The 23,842-nt window shown below is 41.2% G+C and overlaps 1 protein-coding gene across 7 annotated transcripts in view; it reads left to right on the top strand.

Moving 5' to 3' along the window:
- Positions 1 to 23,842, top strand: part of PIEZO2 (piezo type mechanosensitive ion channel component 2) — a 501,115-nt gene that overhangs the window by 378,471 nt on the left and 98,802 nt on the right. For all 7 annotated transcript variants that reach the window (XM_073679027.1, XM_073679025.1, XM_073679031.1 and 4 more), the window contains exons 18-25: positions 3,952 to 4,187; positions 5,268 to 5,428; positions 6,616 to 6,792; positions 10,987 to 11,115; positions 16,080 to 16,280; positions 19,415 to 19,619; positions 19,730 to 19,831; positions 23,449 to 23,614. In XM_073679027.1, the coding sequence (XP_073535128.1) occupies positions 3,952 to 4,187; positions 5,268 to 5,428; positions 6,616 to 6,792; positions 10,987 to 11,115; positions 16,080 to 16,280; positions 19,415 to 19,619; positions 19,730 to 19,831; positions 23,449 to 23,614 (1,377 nt within the window). The remainder of the gene's footprint in view (positions 1 to 3,951; positions 4,188 to 5,267; positions 5,429 to 6,615; positions 6,793 to 10,986; positions 11,116 to 16,079; positions 16,281 to 19,414; positions 19,620 to 19,729; positions 19,832 to 23,448; positions 23,615 to 23,842) is intronic.

The following is a 23,842-nucleotide window of genomic DNA, read 5'->3' on the forward strand; positions in this document are numbered from 1 at the left end:
CGTTTCTGCAAGCACGCCACAAACAGAGTTGGCTGAGGTATGCAAAAGCACATTTGGAGAAGCCAATTTCTTTTTGGAAGAAGGTCCTGTGGACTGATGAAATCAAGATTGAGTTATTTGGTCATACAAAAAGGCGTTATGCATGGTGGCAAAAAAACACAGCATTCCAAGAAAAACACTTGCTACCCACAGTAAAATTTGGTGGAGGTTCCATCATGCTTTGGGGCTGTGTGGTCAATGCTGGCACTGGGAATCTTGTTAAAGTTGAGGGACGCATGGATTCCACTCAGTATCAGCAGATTCTTGACAATAGTGTTCAAGAATCAGTGATAAATATGAAGTTACAAAGTGGATGGATCTTTCAGCAAGACAATGATCCAAAACACCGCTCCAAATCTACTCAGGCATTCATGCAGAGGAACAACTACAATGTTCTGGAATGGCCATCCCAGTCCCCAGACCTGAATATCATTGAACATCTGTGGGATCATTTGAAGAGGGCTGTCCATGCTCGGCGACCATCAAACTTAACTGAACTGGAATTGTTTTGTAAAGAGGAATGGTCAAAAATACCTTCATCCAGGATCCAGGAACTCATTAAAAGCTACAGGAAGCGACTAGAGGCTGTTATTTTTGCAAAAGGAGAATCTACTAACTATTAATGTCACTTTTCTGGTGAGGTGCCCATACTTATGCACCTGTCAAATTTTGTTTGAATGCAGATTGCACATTTTCTGTTAGTACAATGAACCTCATTTCAAGGCAGAAACATTACTGTGTCCAACAGTTATTACATATATCAAACTGAAATAGCTGTTGCAAAAACACCAATTTTTATAGAACATTAAGCTTAAGATTAATAGGGGTGCCCAAACTTTTTCATATGACTGTAACTAAATGGCTCATGGAACAAAACATAGAGATTTTGGGTCCATGGCCTGGAAACTCCCCAGATCTTAATCTCATTGAGAACTTGTGGTCAATCATCAAGAGACGGGTGGACAAATAAAAACCAACAAATTCTGGCAAAATGCAAGCATTGATTATGCAAGAATGGACTGCTATCAGTCAGGATTTGGTCCAAAAGTTGATTGAGAGCATGCCAGGGAGAATTACAGAGGTCTTGAAGAAGAAGGGGCAACACTGCAAATATTGACTTGCTTCATTAACTCATTCTAACTGTCAATATAACCTATTGGTACTCATAATATGATTGCAATTATATTTCTTTATGTGATATAAACATCAGACAAACACTAATAAAAACCAGAGGCCAGCAGATCATGTGAAAATATAATTTTGGTGTCATTCTCAAAACTTTTGGCCATGACTGTATATAAATCCATGCCGGTTGCGTGGATTTATATAGTGTGACCAAGTTGTCAAGCTCTTTCCAAGTGATGCTAAAATCGCTTGGAAAGCGCTTGATAACCCGCATGCAGAAATGCATGTGAAGAACGCTTCACTTCCGCTTGTCCCTGGCAGGAAAAACTCATGTACAATCCGCATGTACAATCCGCATGTACAATCCGCATGTACAATCCGCATGTACAATCCACATGCGTTTTTTCTGCCAGGGAGATGCAGAAACGCTCAGGAAAAAATCGGAGCATTTCTGCATCGTGGGCACATATTGTTGTAATAGTACAAGGACACTTGAGATTTTTCTCCCTGAGGCAAACAATTGAAGTTGTCTCCTTACTAGCTTTTTAGCATGATTCACACAAGATTTCCATTTGCCATGGAGCCCAAGCCTAATAAGTCTGTTCTTTTTTGTATCTGTTTCTTCCTTGCTTAAAAAGCCCATGATAAACTGCCCCATGTACTATGAACCTGGTGTAACTGGTATTTACAATAGAGCTGGTAGTTTAATACATTTCTCAACCACACCATAAATGCACTGCAGACCATACTTATGTATGCAATGCCTCAAAAATATCATTCCATTTGTATGGGGGACTCAGGAAGAATAGCTGTTGGCCAAAAGAGCATTTCGCTGACAGCTACGAGAACCTTTAGTCCTTTTGTAAAAAAAAATCCAAAATTTAATTGAATAGGATACTCTAACCTAACTAACTCTTGTATGCAAAATCAAACAAACAAACAAAAGCTTGATGACTTCTCTAGTTTGTCATCGCAACCTCTCAGTGAAAAACATAGTTGCAACACTGATGACGTGTGTGTTCTGATTGTTTTTCTTGTGGACTCACTTGAATAGTAGGTGGACTTTGACCGTAAATCATACTAAAGTGAGACATGTCTTTATTTTTTTTTCATGTAGACAATGATCAGTAAAAATCCAATAGTGATAGCCTAATAGAATATAATACATAATATACTGACAGTATGCTGTCAGTAACAAAAATAAACTGACGGCACAAATACCACAAACACTGACATATAAGTGAACGCCTGGCTATAAAAGATGGAGACTGACAGCTAGTCTGAACTTTATATTTGCCATCAGCTGACAGCCCACATGTATATTTTATGAAACCTATGACTGGAGAACTATTACTGGAAGATATAAATACAAGACACAAAATCTCTAGCAAAGGGATAAAGAAATGTTTATTCATAATTACTTCATCCACTCAAGATACTCGTTTCTGTTTCTACAACTCTTATATTGCTTTATAATGAAATATTCTGTGTACATTTTCATCATCTCATTGATATCAAAGACTCACCTGAACTAGGCTGTACATTAAAATCCTTAGACATTAGACCAATAATGGAAAAATATGGTATTGTGATTATGCTCGAAATACATATTGAACAGATTATACAATTAATAGAATATCTCTGGTGTACACATAGGATGTCTGGTGTACACATAGGATGTCTGGTGTACACATAAGATGTCTGGTGTACACATAGGATGTCTGGTGTACACATAGGATGTCTGGTGTACACATAAGATGTCTGGTGTACACATAGGATGTCTGGTGTACACATAGGATGTCTGGTGTACACATAAGATGTCTGGTGTACACATAGGATGTCTGGTGTACACATAGGATGTCTGGTGTACACATAGGATGTCTGGTGTACACATAGGATGTCTGGTGTACACATAAGATGTCTGGTGTACACATAGGATGTCTGGTGTACACATAGGATGTCTGGTGTACACATAAGATGTCTGGTGTACACATAGAATGTTTGGTGTACACATAGGATGTCTGGTGTACACATAGGATGTCTGGTGTACACATAGGATGTCTGGTGTACACATAGGATGTCTGGTGTACACATAAGATGTCTGGTGTACACATAGGATGTCTGGTGTACACATAGGATGTCTTGTGGTATAGTCAGGGCACATGTATAAGCAGTGCTGCACAGCGATATCCTGCATGTAACAGTCTGCACATTCTGCAATCAGTTAAGTATAATTATAGACGTTAGCTAATAAACATAGTATACATATACAGCATGGGTATACTGAAGATGCATGTTCTAATCATATCTGATCATAATCTCCTAATTGGAGACATCACTAAATATTGTCATGATGCATGCACTAACTTTAGAAAAAGTATCACTTTTCCTCTCAAACTCTCATATTCCTTTTCTCTTTGTCTCAATTGCTCTTGATCAGCATCAAGAAAAAAATTCCAATTCATCAAAATGAGTAAGTGCTATGAAGCTATGAAATGCGCTGAATGCCATGCTGTCATTTCATGCTTCTGTCTCTTAAACTCTGACTATTTTCTCCCATGAGGGGGAAATATCAAGTTTAAGTGTTACAACCACATTGAGAACTTTGCAAATAAGCACCGTCCACATATGAGCTATAGTTTTCCTTGCTTTTTCCTTTATTAGGAATGCTGACGCATACATTTACAGTATATACTGTAGTTTTCCAGCGTCTGTTTTGTTTGGCCAAGATTTTTTCTCGCAAGATGCTTGAAAAATTAGCAACTAACACCTACTTGTAATCCACAGATTGGTACACCCAGAGGGAAGTTTACCCGATATAACAATGATGAACTTAACAACAGAGTCTGAAATGTTGGAAGAGAAAGAGGAAAAGCAATTGGAGGTGTATGGACATCAAAAAGATCATGATCCGGATTCAGGAGATGAGTGGGAAAAAGGGGATGACAAGGGTGGAGGAGGAACTGATGATGAAGAGGAGGAGGAGCAGGAGGAAGAACAATCAGAAGAGGAGGAAACATCAGGTATGGGCATTATCATTGAGGCCCCAGGAACTGTTGACCATAGATGTAAACAGCCTTCTTCATGTCTTAGGCCTCTGTTCCAAGCCAGACGCTAGCACTTTTCTTCCTAATAAGTGTATGTAAATAAGATCTCTCATACAACAAAAAAACTGTCTTCCAAGGATCCTCTAGGAGGGGCAACTACCCTGTAAATCAATGTCTGACCCTTTAATAAGCACTGCAGCAAAGCTCAATGCAGGGGTAGACATGACATTGATATATAGGGTAGCTATCTCTCTTTTACTTGCCAGATAACACTTTTGCAGAACAAAAGAAGCTAATTTGCATAGTTTTCTCCCATGGAGCATTGCCTGAAAAGCTTCATACTCAGCTAGTATCTCTAAAGCAAACCAGTACTTGGCCCAAGTTGCCCCAATGGTGTCACCCCAAGCCAGCTAGTTTCTGCCCTACATTGACGAGAGACAAAACTTCCTGAAACAGGCCATCTGTAGACAAGTTACTGGCTTGGCATTTATTCCTGGTAATGTTGTACAGTTTGCTGAAGGGTCTGACATTGACTTATAAGATAGCTATTTCTCTTTGGTGTTATTTCCTTGTACAAGGGAACTAATCTGTATATTTTTCTCCCATGGATCATTGCCTGAAAGACTTCAAACTACTCAGCTGTTTTCTTGAGAGCCAGTACTACTTCCACATTAAAAACTGTATGTGAAAGCTTTGTATAGAATGAAGAACTTATAGTACCTGAAAAATGTTGGAAATAATTTATTTAAATAATCTATAATGGTCAGATTCTTGTAAACACAGGGACCATATGGGGCATATAGCAATCATAAAATATAGTTAAATAAGCCAGTGGTTGGTAACAGAGATCACACAGGATTATGAAAGTTGTGTCAGTATCACATTATTTTGCCTAACACTAGAAGTAACAAAGGAAAGCAGCATCATACTTGGTGCCTTTTTACTTGTTTTTGCTGAGAGCACGCAGCCAACAATTCACAGACTGTGTTTCATTAATAAACTGTAATCAAATATTTTATCAAAATAAATTTTAAAGATGTTTTTTTTTTTATTCAGATTCCAGAAATAAATGGCATCTAGTTATTGATCGCTTGACAGTTCTCTTCCTAAAGTTTTTGGAATATTTCCATAAGTTGCAACTCTTTGCCTGGTGGATCCTAGAACTCCATATAATAAAAATAGTTACTTCATATATCATATGGGTGACTTTGAAAGAGGTACAGCATTTGTTCATTTTGTGTCATACATAATAGACTTTTTGTGTATTGGATTTCACTTTTTGCATTGTTTTAATAACTTTTCTTTATCTTAGTCATTTTATGGGTAACATGACCTCTTGTTTGAATAAATTGCAACATTTAAAGGGGTTCCTGCCTTTTAGCCTCCTGCATACCATCATCGTGCTTGTGTTAAAAATAATAGAAACAGCCGTTACTCACCCTCCCCAAGTCTAGCACTGCATCTCCACCGCTGCTTCAACGTCAACAGTGCCGTACTCAAGCACTGGACTTAGCTGCTCATCTAAATTGGCAAAACTGCTGAGCTCAGTGGTTGACTGCAGCGCTGTATTATTTTTAACACACATGTGCCAATCGCATGCCAACTTCTTATAGGAGAAAACCAGTTTAAACCTTTTCTAGAAGTTGTATATTATAATCCAAATGATAATGGTGAATGTGTAATGATACATTTGTAGTATATCATCTGGCATGTTTCTCTTCAGTCTACCTCATGCCTCATGGCTGGTATATATATTCATCAATATTTTGAGACAAGTTAAAGTGGCACATTTTGCAAATCCTGTTAGCCAAAATTCTGTTTTCCCAGCACTTTTGTATTCCCCTTTCTGCACCACCTTCCTCTGGTTGATTGATAGGCCACTGGTATGGGTGGCTCATATAGATTGCAAAGCACTGGGCCCTTTGCAGTCTAATAGCTGATCATTATGCACAATTCCACCTGCTTTAGAGGTAGATGTCCCCCCCCCCCACCTCTTCTACCTCTGTGTGGATGCATAGGTTGCACCAATGGTACGTCCGCCCATTTCTAGTCATGACTACCTGGTCAGGCACTTATTCACTCATCCAGGTAGCCAGAACCAGATATGCACCTGACAAGGCTACCAGGGAAAGTTGTGTTTCTGCGCACACATGTATTGATATAGATAGGCATAGCTCACTCAGATATGTCAGTCGGACAGGAATACATTCATACAGACAGTCATGAACAGGCCTTTTATACTACCATACACACATATATAACGTGCGGTTAGCCCATACTTCTCCCTCTTCCCATAAATTGAAAAAGAGGAGCAGGCGCAAAAGAGGTCTAAAAGTATTTATTTTCCTTTTGACAGTTATTGAAACAGTACTATTGGTGTAATATTCATTTTATTTGTATGCAGGTATCTTTGCTCAATTATGTCTTTCTGACTGCCTGGGCTTTTGCCCTACCATATTCCCAGTTACGGCCTTTGGCATCCAGTGTCTGCACTGTTTGGACCTGTGTGATTATTGTATGCAAAATGTTATATCAGCTCGCAACCATCGAACCCCTGAGCTTTTCCAGCAACTGTAGCTTGGTAAGTTATGTTACACAAACAGCAGTGGTCACACTATCTATAATATAACGCTGTAAGTGTCCCTCTGTCTGAAGTCTCTACAGACTGCGCATGCGCGACGCGCAGTCTGGCTCCAGACAGAAGAACGCATGGAGCCATTACAGGTAAGAGGAGTGTATGGCGCCGGAGATCGCGATCTCCGGCGCCATACTTACCTGACCGGGAGGAGCGTTGCCGTGGCGCCTCTCTTCTCGCCGGAGACCGGGGCAGGAGTGAAGGCGTCGGAGTCGGCGCATGCGCATAGCGCTATCCGGCGCCATTTTACTGAAGACACATTTGCAGTGTGTCTTCAGAAAAATGGCTCCGGACAGCGCGGTATGGGCACGTGCGTACTCTGGCGCCACACTCCTCCCCCGGCCTCTGGCAGAACAGGACACCGCAGCGCTGGAGCACAGGGAAGAAAGAAGTGGTTTTTTTTTGTATGTGTGCAGCGTGAAAGGGATGAGGGGGCCACTCATACCAGGATTGGGGGATGAGGGGGTCACACATACCAGGATTGGGGGATGAGGGGGCCACACATACCAGGATTGGGGGATGAGGGGTACCATACATTCCAGGATTGGGGGGTGAGGGGGCCACACATCCCAGGATTTGGGGATGAGGGGGCCACACATACCAAGATTGGGGGATGAGGGGGCCACACATACCAGGATTGGGGGATGAGGGAGCCACACATACCAGGATTGGGGGATGAGGGGGCCACACATACCAGCATTGGGGGATGAGGGGGCCACACATACCAGGAGTGAGGGATGAGGGGTACCATACATTCCAGGATTGGGAGATGAGGGGGCCACACATACCAGGATTGGGGGATGAGGGGTACCATACATACCAGGATTGGGGGATGAGGGGTACCATACATACCCAGATTGGGGGATGAGGGGTACCATACATAACAGGATTGGGGGATGAGTGGTACCATACATAGCAGGATTGGGGGATGAGTGGTACCATACATACCAGGATTGGGGGATGAGGGGACCATGCATACCAGGATTGAGGGATGAGGAGACCATACATACCAGGATTGAGGGGTGAGGGGACCATTCATACCAGGATTGAGGGGTGAGGGGACCATGCATACCAGGATTGAGGGGTGAGGGGACCATGCATGCCAGGATTGGGGGTGAGGGGACCATGCATGCCAGGATTGGGGGATGAGGGGTACCATGCATAGCAGGATTGGGGGGTGAAGGGTGCCATGCATACCAGCATTGGGGATGAGGAGTACCATGCATACCAGGATAGGAATATGGGGTACCATGCATACCAGGATGATGGATGGGGCGCCATGCATACCAGGATGAGGGGTACCATGCATACCAGAATAGGGATGAGGGGTACCATGCATACCAGGATTAGGGGTGAGGGGACCATGCATACCAGGATTGGGGGTGAGGGGACCATGCATACCAGGATTCGGGGATGAGTGGTACCATGCATACCAGGATTGGGGGGTGAAGGGTGCCATGCATACCAGCATTGGGGATGAGGAGTACCATGTATACCAGGATAGGAATGCGGGGTGCCATGTATACCAGGATGATGGATGGGGTGCCATGCGTACCAGGATGAGGGGTACCATGCATACCAGAATAGGGATGAGGGGTACCATGCATACCAGGATTAGGGGTGAGGGGACCATGCATACCAGGATTGGGGGTGAGTGGACCATGCATACCAGGATTGGGGGATGAGAGGTACCATGTATACCAGGATTGGGGGATGAAGGGGGCCTGCCTACCAGGATTGGAGATGAGGGGTGCTATGTATACCAGGATTGGGGGATGAGGGGTGCCATGCATGCCAGCATTGGGGATGAGGAGTACCATGCATACCAGGATAGGAATGTGGGGTACCATGCATACCAGGATGATGGATGGGGTGCCATGCATACCAGGATGAGGGGTACCATGCATACCAGAATAGGGATGAGGGGTACCATGCATACTAGAATAGGAATATGTGGTGCCATGCATACCAGGATTGGGGGATGAGGACTGCCATGCATACCAGGATAGGGATGAGGGGGCTATACATACCAGGATTGGGGATGAGTGAGCTATGCATACCAGGATGAGGGGTTGGGTGCCATGCATATCAGGATTGGGGGATGAGGAGGCCATACATACCAGGATTGGAGGATGAGGGTGCCATACATACCAGAATTGGGATGAGGGGTGTCATGTATACCAGGATGAGGGGTACCATACATACCAGAATAGGCATGTGGGGTACCATGCATACCAGGATGAGGGATGGGGTGCCATGCATACCAGGATGAGGGATGGGGTACCATGCATACCAGAATAGGGATGAGGGGTACCATGCATACCAGAATAGGAATGTGGGGTACCATGCATACCAGGATTGAGGGATGAGGAGGCCATACATACCAGAATTGGGATGAGGGGTGCCATGTATACCAGGATGAGGGGTACCATACATACCAGAATAGGGATTTGGGGTACCATGCATACTAGGATGAGGGATGGGGTGCCATGCATACCAAGATGAGGGGTACCATGCATACCAGGATAGGGATGAGGAGTGCCATACATTCCAGGATTGGGGATGAGGGGTACCATGCCTACCAGGATTGGGGATAAGGAAGCCATGCATTCCAGAATTGGGGGATGAGGGGTGCCATACATACCAGGATTGGGATGAGGGGTGCATATCAAATTTGGGATGAGGGGGCCATGCATACCAGGATTGGGGATGAGGGGTGCCATGCATACCAGGATTGGGGATGAGGGGTGCCATGCATACCAGGAGTGGGATGAGGGGTGCCATGTATATCAAATTTGGGATGAGGGGGCCATGCATACCAGGATTGAGGATGAGGGGTGCCATGCATACCAGGATTTGGGATGAGGGGTGCCATGCTTACCAGGGTAGGGATCTGGGGGGCCATGCATACCAGGATTTGGATGAGGGGCCATGTATACCAGGATAGGGATGAGGGGTACCATGTATATCAGGATTTAGATGAGGGGCCATGTATACCATGATTGGGTATGAGGGAGCCATGCATGCCAGGATTGGGGATGAGGTGTGCCATGCATACCAGGATTGGGGATGAGGTGTGCCATGCATACCAGGATTGGGGATGAGGGGTGCCATGCATTCCAGGATTGGGGGTGAGTGTTGCCGTGCATACCAGGATTGGGGATGATGGGTGCCATGCATACCAGGATTGGGGATGAGGGGTGCCATGCATACCAGGATTGGGGATGAGGGGTGCCATGCATACCAGGATTGGAGATGAGGGGTGCCATGCATACCAGGATTGGGGATGAGGGGTGCCATGCATACCAGGATTGGGGATGAGGGGTGCCATGCATATCAGGATTGGGGATGAGGGGTGCCATGTATACCAGGATTGGGGATGAGGGGTGCCATGCATACCAGGATTGGGGATGAGGGGTGCCATGCATACCTGGATTGGGGGTGAGGGGTGCCATGCATACCAGGATTTGGGGTGAGGGGTACCATGCATACCAGGATTGGGGATGAGGGGTGCCATGCATACCTGGATTGGGGGTGAGGGGTGCCATGCATACCAGGATTTGGGGTGAGGGGTGCCATGCATACCAGGATTGGGGGTGTGGGGTGCCATGCATACCAGGATTAGTGGTGAGGGGTGCCATGCATACCAGAATAGGGATGAGGCGTGCCATGTATACCAGGATAGGCATGAGGGCAGCACATAACAGGATGGAGGAACAGGATGGGGGCAGCACAAATACCAGGATGGGGGCAGCACAAATACCAGGATGGGGGCAGCACATACCAGCATGGGAGACCATATACCAATAAAAATGCTCGCCACCCAGGCGTAGAACGGGCTCAATAGCTAGTTTCCACTATAGCCTATATAGCCTGCAATCTTCTATCTCATATAGACAGCAAAAATGAAACACAGAGATGTTTGGTTTATTGAAGAATTAATGCAGGAACAAAAGTTCAAATTATATTTATTGTTTCTAAAATATCTTGTGATGCTAATAAATTTGATGCATTATCATTGGACATTAATTGATACATTTTCATTATAGATTAATATGATTTCTAATGTATCAGTCTCCTACAGTATATACTGTATATTCAGTATTAATCTGCTGTATAACTTGTACCTTTATGTTATAGCCTTTTCCCAATCAGACAAATATTGTCAAAACAGAGGACCTTCATAAATCACTCCTCTACAGTGGTCCAATTGATCCATCGGGATGGGTAGGACTAAAAAAGTCTGTACCTCTTCTTTCGTACTTACGGGTAATTTGCATTTCTTTTATACATTTTAAAAATATAATATAATAATATATAATTTTCCTAATAGATATGACACACAAAAAGTATGTAGTACTTCATAACAGTACTTTATTTGTATGAAATCCACTGTTACAATGTATATTAGTTCAAATTAGGGAATCCCTGTTGGAAAGATAAAAATAAGGTTATGTTTCTATTTATTAACAAAGGGTGGTTATTAATGGAAAACACTCAGACTGGGTCTCAGTTAACAGTGGGGTACCACAGGGATCAGTATTGGGCCCCCTTCTTTTTAACATATTTTATTAATGACCTTGTAGGGGGCATACAGAGTAATATTTCAATATTTGCAGATGACACTAAACTCTGCAGGGTAATCAATACAGAGGAGGACAATTTTATATTACAGGAGGATCTATGTAAACTAGAAGCATGGGCTGATAAATGGCAAATGAGCTTTAAGGGGAAAAATGTAAGGTAATGCACTTGGGCAGAGGAAATAAAATGTATAATTATATGCTTAATTGTAAAACACTGGGCAAAACTAACAGAAAAAGACCTGGGTGTATTGGTGGACGACAAGCTCACGTTTAGTGGCCAGTGTCAGGCAGCTGCTGCAAAGGCAAATAAAATAATGGGATGCATTAAAAGAGGCATAGATGCTCATGAGGAGAACATAATTCTACCTCTATACAAGTCATTAGTGCGACCACACTTAGAATACTGTGTACAGTTCTGGTCTCTGGTGTATAAGAAAGACATAGCTGAACTAGAGCGGGTGCAGAGAAGAGCGACTAAGGTTATTAGAGGACTGGGGTTCTGCAATACCCAGACAGGTTTTTACACTTGGGGTTATTTACTGTGGAAAAACGAAGGCTTAGGGGTGATCTTCTTACTATGTACAAGTATATGAGGGGACAGTACAAAGACCTGTCTACTGATCTTTTTACTCTGAGGCCAGAGACGGGGACAAGGGGGCATCCTCTACATCTGGAGGAAAGAAGGTTTAATCATAATCACAGACGTACTTTTTACTGTAAGATCAGTGAGACTATGGAACTCTCTGCCTCATGATGTTGTAATGAGTGATTCACTATTAAAATTTAAGAAGGGCATGGATGCCTTTCTTGAAAAGTATAATATTACAGGTTATATATACTAGATTCCTTGATAGGGCGTTGATCCAGGGAACTAGTCTGATTGTCGTATGGAGTCGGGAAGGAATTTTTTTCCCCAATGTGGAGCTTAGTGTTTGCCACATGGTTTTTTTTGCCTTCCTCTGGATCAACATGTTAGGCTATGGGTTGAACTAGATGGACTTAGTCTTCCTTCAACCTTAAAAACTATGTTACTATGTTATGGTGAAGGCTCAGATTACACTGTGTGCAGAATTATTAGGCAAGTTGTATTTTAGAGGATTATTTTTATTATTGATCAACAACTATGTTCTCAATCAACCCAAAAGACTCATAAATATACAAGCTTAATATTTTTGGAAGTTGGAGTTGTTTTTTTTTAGATTTGGCTATCTTAGGAGGATATCTGTTTGTGCAGGTAACTATTACTGTGCAGAATTATTAGGCAACTTAATAAAAACCAAATATAATCCCATCTCACTTGTTTATTTTCACCAGGTAAACCAATATCAGTGCACAAAATTTAGAAATAAACATTTCTGACATGCAAAAACAAAAAACAAAAAAATTAGTGATCAATATAGCCACCTTTCTTTATGATGACACTGAACAGCCTTCCATCCATAGATTCTGTCAGTTGCTTGATCTGTTTTCGATCAACATTGCGTGCAGCAGCCACCACAGCATCCCATACACTGTTCCGAGAGGTGTACTGTTTTCCCTCCCTGTAGATCATTTTGTGATGGACCACAGGTTCTCTATGGGGTTCAGATCAGGTGAACAAGGGGGCCATGTCATTATTTTTTCTTCTTTTAGACCTTTACTGGCCAGCCACGCTGTGGAGTAGTTGGATGCATGTGATGGAGCATTGTCCTGCATGAAAATCATGTTTTTCTTAAACGATACCGACTTCTTCCTGTACCACTGCTTGAAGAAGTTGTCTTCCAGAAACTGGCAGTAGGTCTGGGAGTTGAGCTTCACTCCATCCTCAACCCGAAAAGGTCCCACAAGTTCATCTTTGATGATACCAGCCCATACTAGTACCCCACCTCCACCTTGCTGGCGTCTGAGTCGGAGTGGAGCTCTCTGCCCTTTACTGATCTAGCCTCTGGCCCATCCATCTGGCCCATCAAGAGTCACTCTCATTTCATCAGTCCATAAAACCTTTGAAAAATCAGTCTTAAGATATTTCTTGGCCCATTCTTGACGTTTTATCTTATGTTTCTTGTTCAAAGGTGTTATTTTTACTGCCTTCCTTACCTTGGCCATGTCCCTGAGTATCGCACACCTTGGGCTTTTTGATACTCCAGTAACGTTGCAGCTCTGAAATATGGCAAAACTGGTGGCGAATGGCATCTTGTCAGCTTCACACTTGATTTTCCTCAATTCATGGGCAGTTATTTTGCGCCTTTTTTGGCCAACACTCTTCTTGCGACCCTGTTGGCTATTTGCCATGAAACGCTTGATTGTTCGGTGATCACGCTTCAAAAATTTGGAAATTTCAAGACTGCTGCATCCCTCTGCAAGACATCTCACAGTTTTGGACTTTTCAGAGCCCGTCAAATCTCTCTTCTGACCCATTTTGCCAAAGGAAAGGAAGTTGCCTAATAATTAAGCACACCTTATATAGGGTGTTGATGTCATTAGTCAACACTCCTCCTCATTACAGAGATGCACATCACCAGATTAGCTTAATTGGTAGTTGGCTCTCAAGCCTATGCAGCTTGGAGTAGGACAGCATGTATAAAAAGTATCATGTGATCAAAATACTCATTTGCCTAATAATTCTGCACACAGTGTAGAGCCTTCATTTACAAATCTCTGAAGTATGACAGCAAGAATAGCACAGCATGCACTTCTATTTTTGTTGTCAAAATGAGGGAAGCCCAACAGGCTCTAATATTAAGTCAAAAGGTTCTGTCAGGCAATCTTTGGGCACAGCAATGTAGCTCCTATTATGAACAGATGTCATGACTTACAAGTATATGTGAACAAAGCCTGAGAGTTGGTTGCTACCTGCTTTCTGTCACTTCTATGCCTCTCCACGTCCTGATGAAATATGCCTCTCTCCATGCGGAAGTGTGGCATCTGTGGCTTCCGCCATGTGATAGTGATGTTCAGGCTCCTCCTCTCCCATCCTGTTCAATCCCCATTGCAAGTACTCACTGAGGAACGTGTTGTTGCTTTGCAGTCCTGGGTTCAAATCCTACCAGGGACAATATCTACAAGGAGTTTGTATGTTCTCCCCGTGTTTGCGTGGGTTTCCTCCTGGTTCTCCGGTTTTCTCCCACATTGCAAAGGCATAGTGATAGAGAATGTAGATTGTGATTCCCATTGGGACAGCGATGATAATGCCTGTAAAGCGCTGCGGAATATGGTCATGCTATACAAAAGCATAATAATGAGCACTGTAGGTGGTCCTGATCACCATATTTATCTTCTTACATGCCATGTTCATTAGCAGCCATGGCATCTAAGTAATTAGACCAAGGAGAAGGATTCCCTCTGTTTGGCTATCGGCACCGAGAGATTCAATCTTTTTGGGAGCTAGGGGCCTAATTATGGCCCCTGGACTAGTTCTTCCATGGTACCACCCTACTGGGCCATGACGTAGGCGTGGCCTAATAGTTTACGTATCAGCTTTTTACTAACAGATAATAATGCTGTGGAATACTCTGTAATACTGTGTAAGAGATCAAAGGATCTCACATTTTAGTCCCCTATAGGGAAAAAAAAAAGGTATATTAAGTTCAATAATTTCTGTTTGAGTAGAAAAAGCCTTCCTTTCTGCCCCAAAAATATTTTAATTAAAAAAAAATTAAGTTTTTTTTAAAACATGGCAAAAAATATATAAAAACCTACATACAGTATATTTTAAGGCCACAATTGTACTAACCTGTTGAAATAAAGACACTATTCAAACAGAGGGGAAAATAATGCTAATGCTGCAATGCTGAAATGTTGACATTTTTAAACTGAGTAATTCACTTATTATATGAAAGGAGACACCAGAGTTATAATGGCTAAAACATACATATTTTATTTATAAATACAAAAATTTCATATAAACAACAAACACTAGCTGCTGACGGCAACAAATGTCCAGCAAGTTAGTCCACAACCCAAAAACAGGACCCTAATGAAAAATATCATAATAGGCTGCAAAATAGGACTATAAAGTGCAGCACAGGTAGGGCATATAAACAATCACCAGCGTTTAACAAATGCCAATGTAAATGTATCTGGAACGTCCATAAGCAATTTTCATATAACTAGGCTAGTTAATCCTGTGATTGTCTTATCGGTAGTGAAAGTCTGTGGGCTAAAAAGGCAGCACAAGGGGCGCGGTGGTAGACCCCGACACGCGTTTCGCAGCATATACAGCCGCTTTCTCAAGGTAAATATATAGGTATATATATGCCCTACCTGTGCTGCACTTTATAGTCCTATTTTGCAGCCTATTATGACATTTTTCATTAGGGTCCTGTTTTTGGGTTGTGGACATTTGTTGCCGTCAGCTGCTAGTGTTTGTTGTTTATATCAAATTTTTGTATTTATAAATAAAATACAGTATGTACGTTTTAGCCATTATAACTCCGGTGTCTCCTTTCATATAATGCTTGCTAGGAGTTGGTTTGATTGGGTGCTTGTGGGAAGGAACTTCTCCCACTCCCACCATAGTACTAATATTTGGGCTATTCAGCTAATTGAGTAATTCACTTGCAGCCTCGTATTGATCCTATGGAACCTAATTTTTTGGATTGCTTATTGGCATAAAAATAATACAGAAAATATATGGATATGTAATTTTCTCTTTTTTCTTCCTTACAGAATAATTTACTCATGTTGTTCATATTAGCTTTTGAAGTGACCATCTACCGGCATCAGGAATATTACAGGTGTCGAAACAATCTGACTGCACCAGTTACAAAAACAATATTTCATGAAATTACAAGGCTGCACCTGGATGATGGGCTCATAAATTGTGCCAAGTATTTCATAAACTATTTTTTCTACAAATTTGGTATGGAGGTAAGCCTTTTAATACACCATTTAAAAGGAAAATCTGCTATTGAAAACATTTGAAAAACTACTTTATAAAGGGGTGAAAAAATATGCCTTAAGACATTTTTGTTATCATGATTTATATAAAAAATTTTTTGCATTAAATCACGTTAATACAGCTTGTATGTTGCAGATATTTTAAGTACAAAATCTGCTACAATACAGTGGCATGTAAAAGTTTGGGTATCCCTGGTCAAAATTACTGTTTTTGTGAACAGTTAAGCAAGTTGAAGATGAATTGATCTGTAAAAGGGCTAAAGTTAAAGATGACACATTTCCTTTGTATTTTAGGCAAAAAAATATATATTGTCATCTTTTTACATTTTAAAAATTACAAAAAGGAAAATGGGCCAGTGCAAATGTTTGGGCACCCTGCATGCTTAGTACCTAGTTGCACTTACTTTTGAAAGTATCACAGTTTGTAAATGCTTTTTGTAGCCAGCCAAGAATCTTTCAATTCTTGTTTGAAGTATTTTCATCCATTCTTCCTTGGAAAATTCTTACAGTTGTGTGAGATTCCTGGGTCGTCTTGCATGCGCTGTGATTGCTCTGTACACAGTGAGCGCTCTGTATATAGTGATTGCTCTGTATATAGTGAGTGCTCTGTACACAGTGAGCGCTCTGTATATAGTGATTGCTCTGTACACAGTGATTGCTCTGTACACAGTGATTGCTCTGTATACAGTGATTGCTCTGTACACAGTGATTGTCCTGTATATAGTGATTGCTCTGTATATAGTGATTGCTCTGTACACAGCGATTGCTCTGTATATAGTGATTGCTCTGTACACAGTGTTTGCTCTGTATATAGTGATTGCTCTGTACACAGTGATTGCTCTGTATACAGTGATTGCTCTGTACACAGTGATTACTCTGTATACAGTGATTGCTCTGTACACAGTGATTGTCCTGTATATAGTGATTGCTCTGTATATAGTGATTGCTCTGTACACAGTGATTGCTCTGTATATAGTGATTGCTCTGTACACAGTGTTTGCTCTGTATATAGTGATTGCTCTGTACACGGTGATTGCTCTGTATATAGTGATTGCTCTGTACACAGTGATTGCTCTGTATACAGTGATTGCTCTGTACACAGTGATTGTCCTGTATATAGTGATTGCTCTGTACACAGTGATTGATCTGTACACAGTGATTGCTCTGTATATAGTGATTGCTCTGTACACAGTGATTGCTCTCTACACAGTGATTGCTCTGTATATAGTGATTGCTCTGTATATAGTGATTGCTCTGTATACAGTGATTCCTCTGTATATAGTGATTGCTCTGTATATAGTGATTGCTCTGTATACAGTGATTGCTTTGTACACAGTGATTGCTCTGTATATAGTGATTACTCTGTACACAGTGATTGCTCTGTACAGTGATTGCTCTGTATATAGTGATTGCTCTGTACACAGTCATTGCTCTGTACACAGTGATTGCTCTGTATATAGTGATTGCTCTGTACACAGTGATTGCTCTGTATATAGTGATTGCTCTGTACACAGTGATTGCTCTGTATATAGTGATTGCTCTGTACACAGTGTTTGCTCTGTATATAGTGATTGCTCTGTACACAGTGATTGCTCTGTATATAGTGATTGCTCTGTACACAGTGATTGCTCTGTATACAGTGATTGCTCTGTATATGGTGATTGCTCTGTATTCAGTGATTGCTCTGTACACAGTGATTGCTCTGTACACAGTGATTGCTCTGTATACAGTGATTGCTCTGTACACAGTGATTGCTCTGTGCACAGTGATTGTCCTGTATATAGTGATTGCTCTGTATATAGTGATTGCTCTGTACACAGTGATTGCTCTGTATATAGTGATTGCTCTGTACACAGTGTTTGCTCGGTATATAGTGATTGCTCTGTACACAGTGATTGTCCTGTATATAGTGATTGCTCTGTATATAGTGATTGCTCTGTACACAGTGATTGATCTGTACACAGTGATTGCTCTGTATATAGTGATTGCTCTGTACACAGCGATTGCTCTGTATATAGTGATTGCTCTGTATATAGTGATTGCTCTGTATACAATGATTGCTCTGTACACAGTGATTCCTCTGTATATAGTGATTGCTCTGTATACAGTGATTGCTCTGTACACAGTGATTGCTCTGTATATAGTGATTGCTCTGTACAGTGATTGCTCTGTATATAGTGATTGCTCTGTACACAGTGATTGCTCTGTACACAGTGATTGCTCTGTATATAGTGATTGCTCTGTACACAGTGATTGCTCTGTATATAGTGATTGCTCTGTACACAGTGATTGCTCTGTATATAGTGATTGCTCTGTACACAGTGTTTGCTCTGTATATAGTGATTGCTCTGTACACAGTGATTGCTCTGTATATAGTGATTGCTCTGTACACAGTGATTGCTCTGTATATGGTGATTGCTCTGTATACAGTGATTACTCTGTACACAGTGATTGCTCTGTATATAGTGATTGCTCTGTATACAGTGATTGCTCTGTACTCAGTGATTGCTCTGTAAACAGTGATTGCTCTGTATACAGTGATTGCTGTTCTACACAGTGATTGCTCTGTACACAGTGATTGCTCTGTATACAGTGATTGCTTTGTACACTGTGATTGCTCTTTACATAGTGAGAGCTCTGTAATCACTACGCCTTACCATTTGACTAAAATCCTACTATACAGTGGGTGTGTTGAGTAGGATGTCAGTCCATGAGAATGGGGAGTGATATCAGCACGCTCCCTGTGTACAGAAAGCTGACTGCTCACAGCCCCCACACTATATGACTGGAAGCGAGCGGCTGCAGGGAGATTATAATTTCATTTTCTCCCTGCAGACAAACTTCCAGTTAGACAGCCACATATAATTACATTGATATTTACCTGCAGGTTAGCACTATGGCTGCAGGTACTGTAAATATAATTCTATGACACGTTCCTTTTAAACTTTCAAGAATAATATTTGCAATAGAAATACTATGGGAACAAAGGCAAGGTATAAATCCCTGTTCATCTGACTTCCAATGAAAATACTTAACACTCAAAGTTGTAACTTTACACTAAATGCAGTACTATACAAAATTGTCATTTTCCTTTTCTTGTGCAGACTTGCTTCTTACTGTCTGTTAATGTAATTGGTCAGAGGATGGATTTCTTTGCTATGATCCATGCATTTTGGCTGTTTGCCGTACTGTACAGACGACGGAGAAAAGCAATTGCAGAGGTCTGGCATAAATATTGCTGCTTTCTCGCTTGTATTATTACATTCCAGTACTTCATATGTATTGGCATTCCTCCGGCTCCATGTAAAGGTAAAATATCACCTTTCATCCATATGTATTTGTTAGCACAGATTTTTTTTGCCAAGTTATTCTTATGCCAATGAATAATTGTTTTTAAATATGTTATCTCTTTTTTTTAGATTATCCTTGGAGACACCATGGAGCCAATTTTAATTCCAATATAATTAAATGGTTGTACTTTCCAGACTTTATTGTTAGACCTAACCCTTTATTTCTCATCTGTAAGTATGCAAGATTGCATTATATAGCAAATTGCTATATCATTCTAGTAACTGAGCCTTGCACTTTCTCTGCTGGGACACCACACAACGAGTACATGAATGGCACTTGTACTGCAGTGAAAAAGAGATTTTACATTAAGATGCATGGTCTTCTAATTGCTGCAAAAACTCAAACTGATCACCATATACTGTTCAGTAAACTACAATGGAAAAACATCTTTCATTAGACTTATGAGGAAAGACGGGAGGCTTCTAAACAACTTAAATCTCCCACCTATTCCATCAAAATTTTGTCTAATGCATATTGTTACCTTTAGACAAGATTATGATCATAGATAGGCATAATACTTCAGCAAATCAGTGACTCTTTTGAATTACTTTGAAGTGGTTGTTTCATCGGAAAAGCAACGGCTTGCAGAAAGAAGCCACGCTTGTTTTTTGCTGGACGAGTTGGACTTTTGAATGACACCATTCATTTTACTACATAATGTACTGTAAAATGGGAAAAAAATTCCTAGTGCGGTGAATTTGTGAAATAAAACGCAATTCTTACATTGTTTTTTGGGAATTGTTTGCACAGCGTACATTTTGTAGTAAAAATGACCTTGCAGTATAATTCTGCTCATCAGTACAGTTACAGTGATACCAAACATGTCAAGTTTTTTATTATTTTAGTGGTGAAAAAAAAATCAGAAGTTTAAAAAAAAAAAAAAATTTGGGGGCTTGTGTCGCCATTTTCCAAGACCCATAACGGTTTCCTTATTCCGGTCGATGAAGCTGTGTGACGGTTTATTTTTTGCGGGGCAAGATGACATTTTTATTGATACCATTTTGGGATAGATATGACATTTTGATCTCTTATTACAGCATTTTTTGAAGTATTGCAGCAACCAAAAAAACGTATAGTGACACATGACAACCACCGTTGTAGCAATACGCAAACAGCAGCGGGTGCGACCTAGATGCCCAACAGCACCCATACTGCAAGGCAGAAACCCCAATGGCTTCAGGATACACCACACCACAAGCACAGCAAGACAGCAACAATAGCCATCACACAGTACCAACACCAAGTGAATAGATCTAAAAAAAAGTCACCTTCCACATGGTCTTGACAAAAAATGAGCACAAAATAGGTGGGGCCCCTCTTGCAAATTTAAAATCACCTGGGTCAAATGGGAGTAGTGCTATGTAATATGCTATAGCTGTAGAAAAATAAGACATGTACCATACATCCAAATCCTACACATTGATCTATTGCGGTTTAGCAAAATGTACAAAACTGAACACAGGGTTCTGAGTTAACATTATGATCAGACTGTATGAAGCCCACTACCAAATCATGGTGAACCTCTTAGTGGGTTCCTAACTTGTCAGCTTTCTACAATGCCTCTGTATGGCATCATGCTATGCAAGTATTCTCTGCATTTTATGAAAGAATAAGAATTTGATAGTAACCATTTTCTTATGTTTTTGTATAAAAATTAGACTTGTATGCAATTACAGTAGGGCCCCATATCCTGTTTTTGGTATCATATACTATTACACCAGATTGTACTAAAAGACAAATGGGCATTATAGTCTTGTACATTTATGGCATATCCAAAGAATGTATAGCAGATGTGTGTTATGATCTGCAACATAAACTAAGGAAAGAAAGGGGAAAGCTGTCCCTACAGTAAGACTAAGCTGAATCCCTATGATGTAGCGGGCAGCCTGTTCCTTGTGAACCTACCCGCCTACGTCCTCGGCTAGTCTGAACGGAGACCTATAGAAGGAAGGGAGGGGTCCCTAAAAGAACTTAGGACTGGGACAAAAATGGGACACCTCCTAACAGAAGTTGTTGCAGAGCAAAAAAGACAAACTGACAAAAAGTACTAGAGGTCCCAGAGGACAAAGCGAACTAGACAGAGATAGGCACCGAAGCACCTGGCTAGAGAGACAGTCAAAAAACACTGAAGTCCAGCAAAGCCAGAAGGGCGGAGCTTGAATATATAGGCAGCTGGTCACAAGACCGCAAAACACAAGATACAACATTTATCATAGCACTTCGGACTCCAAGACTTAATCACATTAGTAGACCAGTCAAACAAAGGATTGTGCAGTTTTAACCAAGGCAATCCTAGTACAACTGGAGAGGGCAAATTATCCAAAACAACCAAGTCCAAAATTTCTTGGTGAACACCATTGATAGTGAGAGGAAATGCTGCAGTCTTGTGAGTAATACATTTCAAAGGAGTGTTATCAATTGCAACCACAGAAATAGGAGATGACAAAGGTTTGGATTTCAATTAAAATTTTTCCAAAAACCCTTTATCAATCACATTAAGTGTTGAACCACAATCCACAAATAACTGAAATTCAATCAAATCTCCCTGCAGAGTAGTACACCCAGAAAGAAACACTCCTGCAGAGCGTAAACAAGCTATACAGGCGTAACTGACCTTTTTTTTTTCTTTACTTAAACGACGCTCACAATACTTAATCAAATGATCAGCTTTACCACAATAAAGACACAAACCTTCGGCGAATCTCCAAACTCTTTCTTGAGAGCGGAGTGACGTTGCCCCAACCTCCATTGGTTCTCTGCTGTCAGAGCAGATTTTCTGGAAACTAGGACCTGAAGTTACAAGAGTTTTTACATCATTGACCCTGGACCTTATTCTCCTGTCCACACGAACAGCTAACTGCATAGCTTCCTGCAGAGTCTCAGGTGCAGGGAATGCAACCATCAAATCCTTAACCCTTTCACTCAGACCTGCAAGAAATAAACTTTTCAGTGCCGAATCATTCCACTTAACTTCTGAAGCCCATCTCCTGAAGTGTTTGCAATAAATTTCAACATCATCTGACCCCTGATTCAAACGTCTAAGTTCTGATTCAGCAGATGAGATTCGATCCGGATCGTCATATAATAGCCCCATAGCAGAAAAAAATTCTTCAATCGAACTTAAACACGGATCATTAGGTTGGAGAGAAAAGGCCCACCCCTGTGGTTCTTTGCGCAAAAGTGACATAATAAAACCAATGCGCTGTGATTCATTCCTAGGGGACCTTGGTCTCAAACGAAAATATAACAAACAAGCATTTTTAAAGGAAAAAAAATCTTCCTGTTTACCATAAAAAATATCAGGCAGTCCTACCTTGGGTTCAACAAAATGCACTCCAGGACAGCTACTCACGTGTTGCTGAAGCTCGGCCACCTCCAGAGTGCCCTGGGGTCGGTGAAGACGTGGTCGGTTTTCCCATACAAGTGAAGGTCAGTTCCACCAACCTCTCAATTAACAACAGCATCCATCAGGGCCCTGTTCTGTACTTAGATGCAGGTACTAGTGGTTGGACCCCCAGTGACCAAAAAGTATTTAATAGGGAGCCTGCAAGTCTCTTAATAAATTATCACAACAGGCAGTTTCCAGCATATTTATAAGTTCATTGTATTTACCAGTGTCTTAATAGGATCTCTCTTTCACACTCATGACGATTTCATTTGACTTATAGTCACTTTTCTTATTTTATTTCTAAATATTACAGTGCTTCTGGTTATTGAAATATAAGTATTAATATGTATTATTAATATACGGTATCTCTTTGTTTATATTTTTCCATCTATCTTTCAGATGACTTCATGCTATTACTTTGCGCATCTTTCCAAAAGCAAGTGTTTGATGATGAAAATAAGGCAGCCGTGCGAATCATGGCAGGGGATAATGTGGAAATATGTATGAATCTTGATGCAGCATCATTTAGTCAGCACAATCCAGTCCCTGACTTTATACACTGCAGGTATGCTCACAGTGTCCGGTACATGAGGTATCTACCAGGCTGTACATATGTCATAGTGCTCAGTTCTCCACAAAGCTAATATAGTCTGAAATTTATGTCTATCATTTTATAAGTCAGGGACTTTCTTGTTCTGTGTAAATTAGAAAACTAATGGAAAACAGAAAAATGTAATGGTTGGAAGCATAGTTTAGTATTTTCATATGATATGATGATGCGCTGAACTATAAT

Source organism: Phyllobates terribilis, unplaced genomic scaffold (genome assembly GCF_046119375.1).
Source record: "Phyllobates terribilis strain yellow unplaced genomic scaffold, ASM4611937v1 Scaffold_4__5_contigs__length_816908805, whole genome shotgun sequence".
In the NCBI taxonomy this organism is placed as follows: Eukaryota; Metazoa; Chordata; class Amphibia; order Anura; family Dendrobatidae; genus Phyllobates; species Phyllobates terribilis.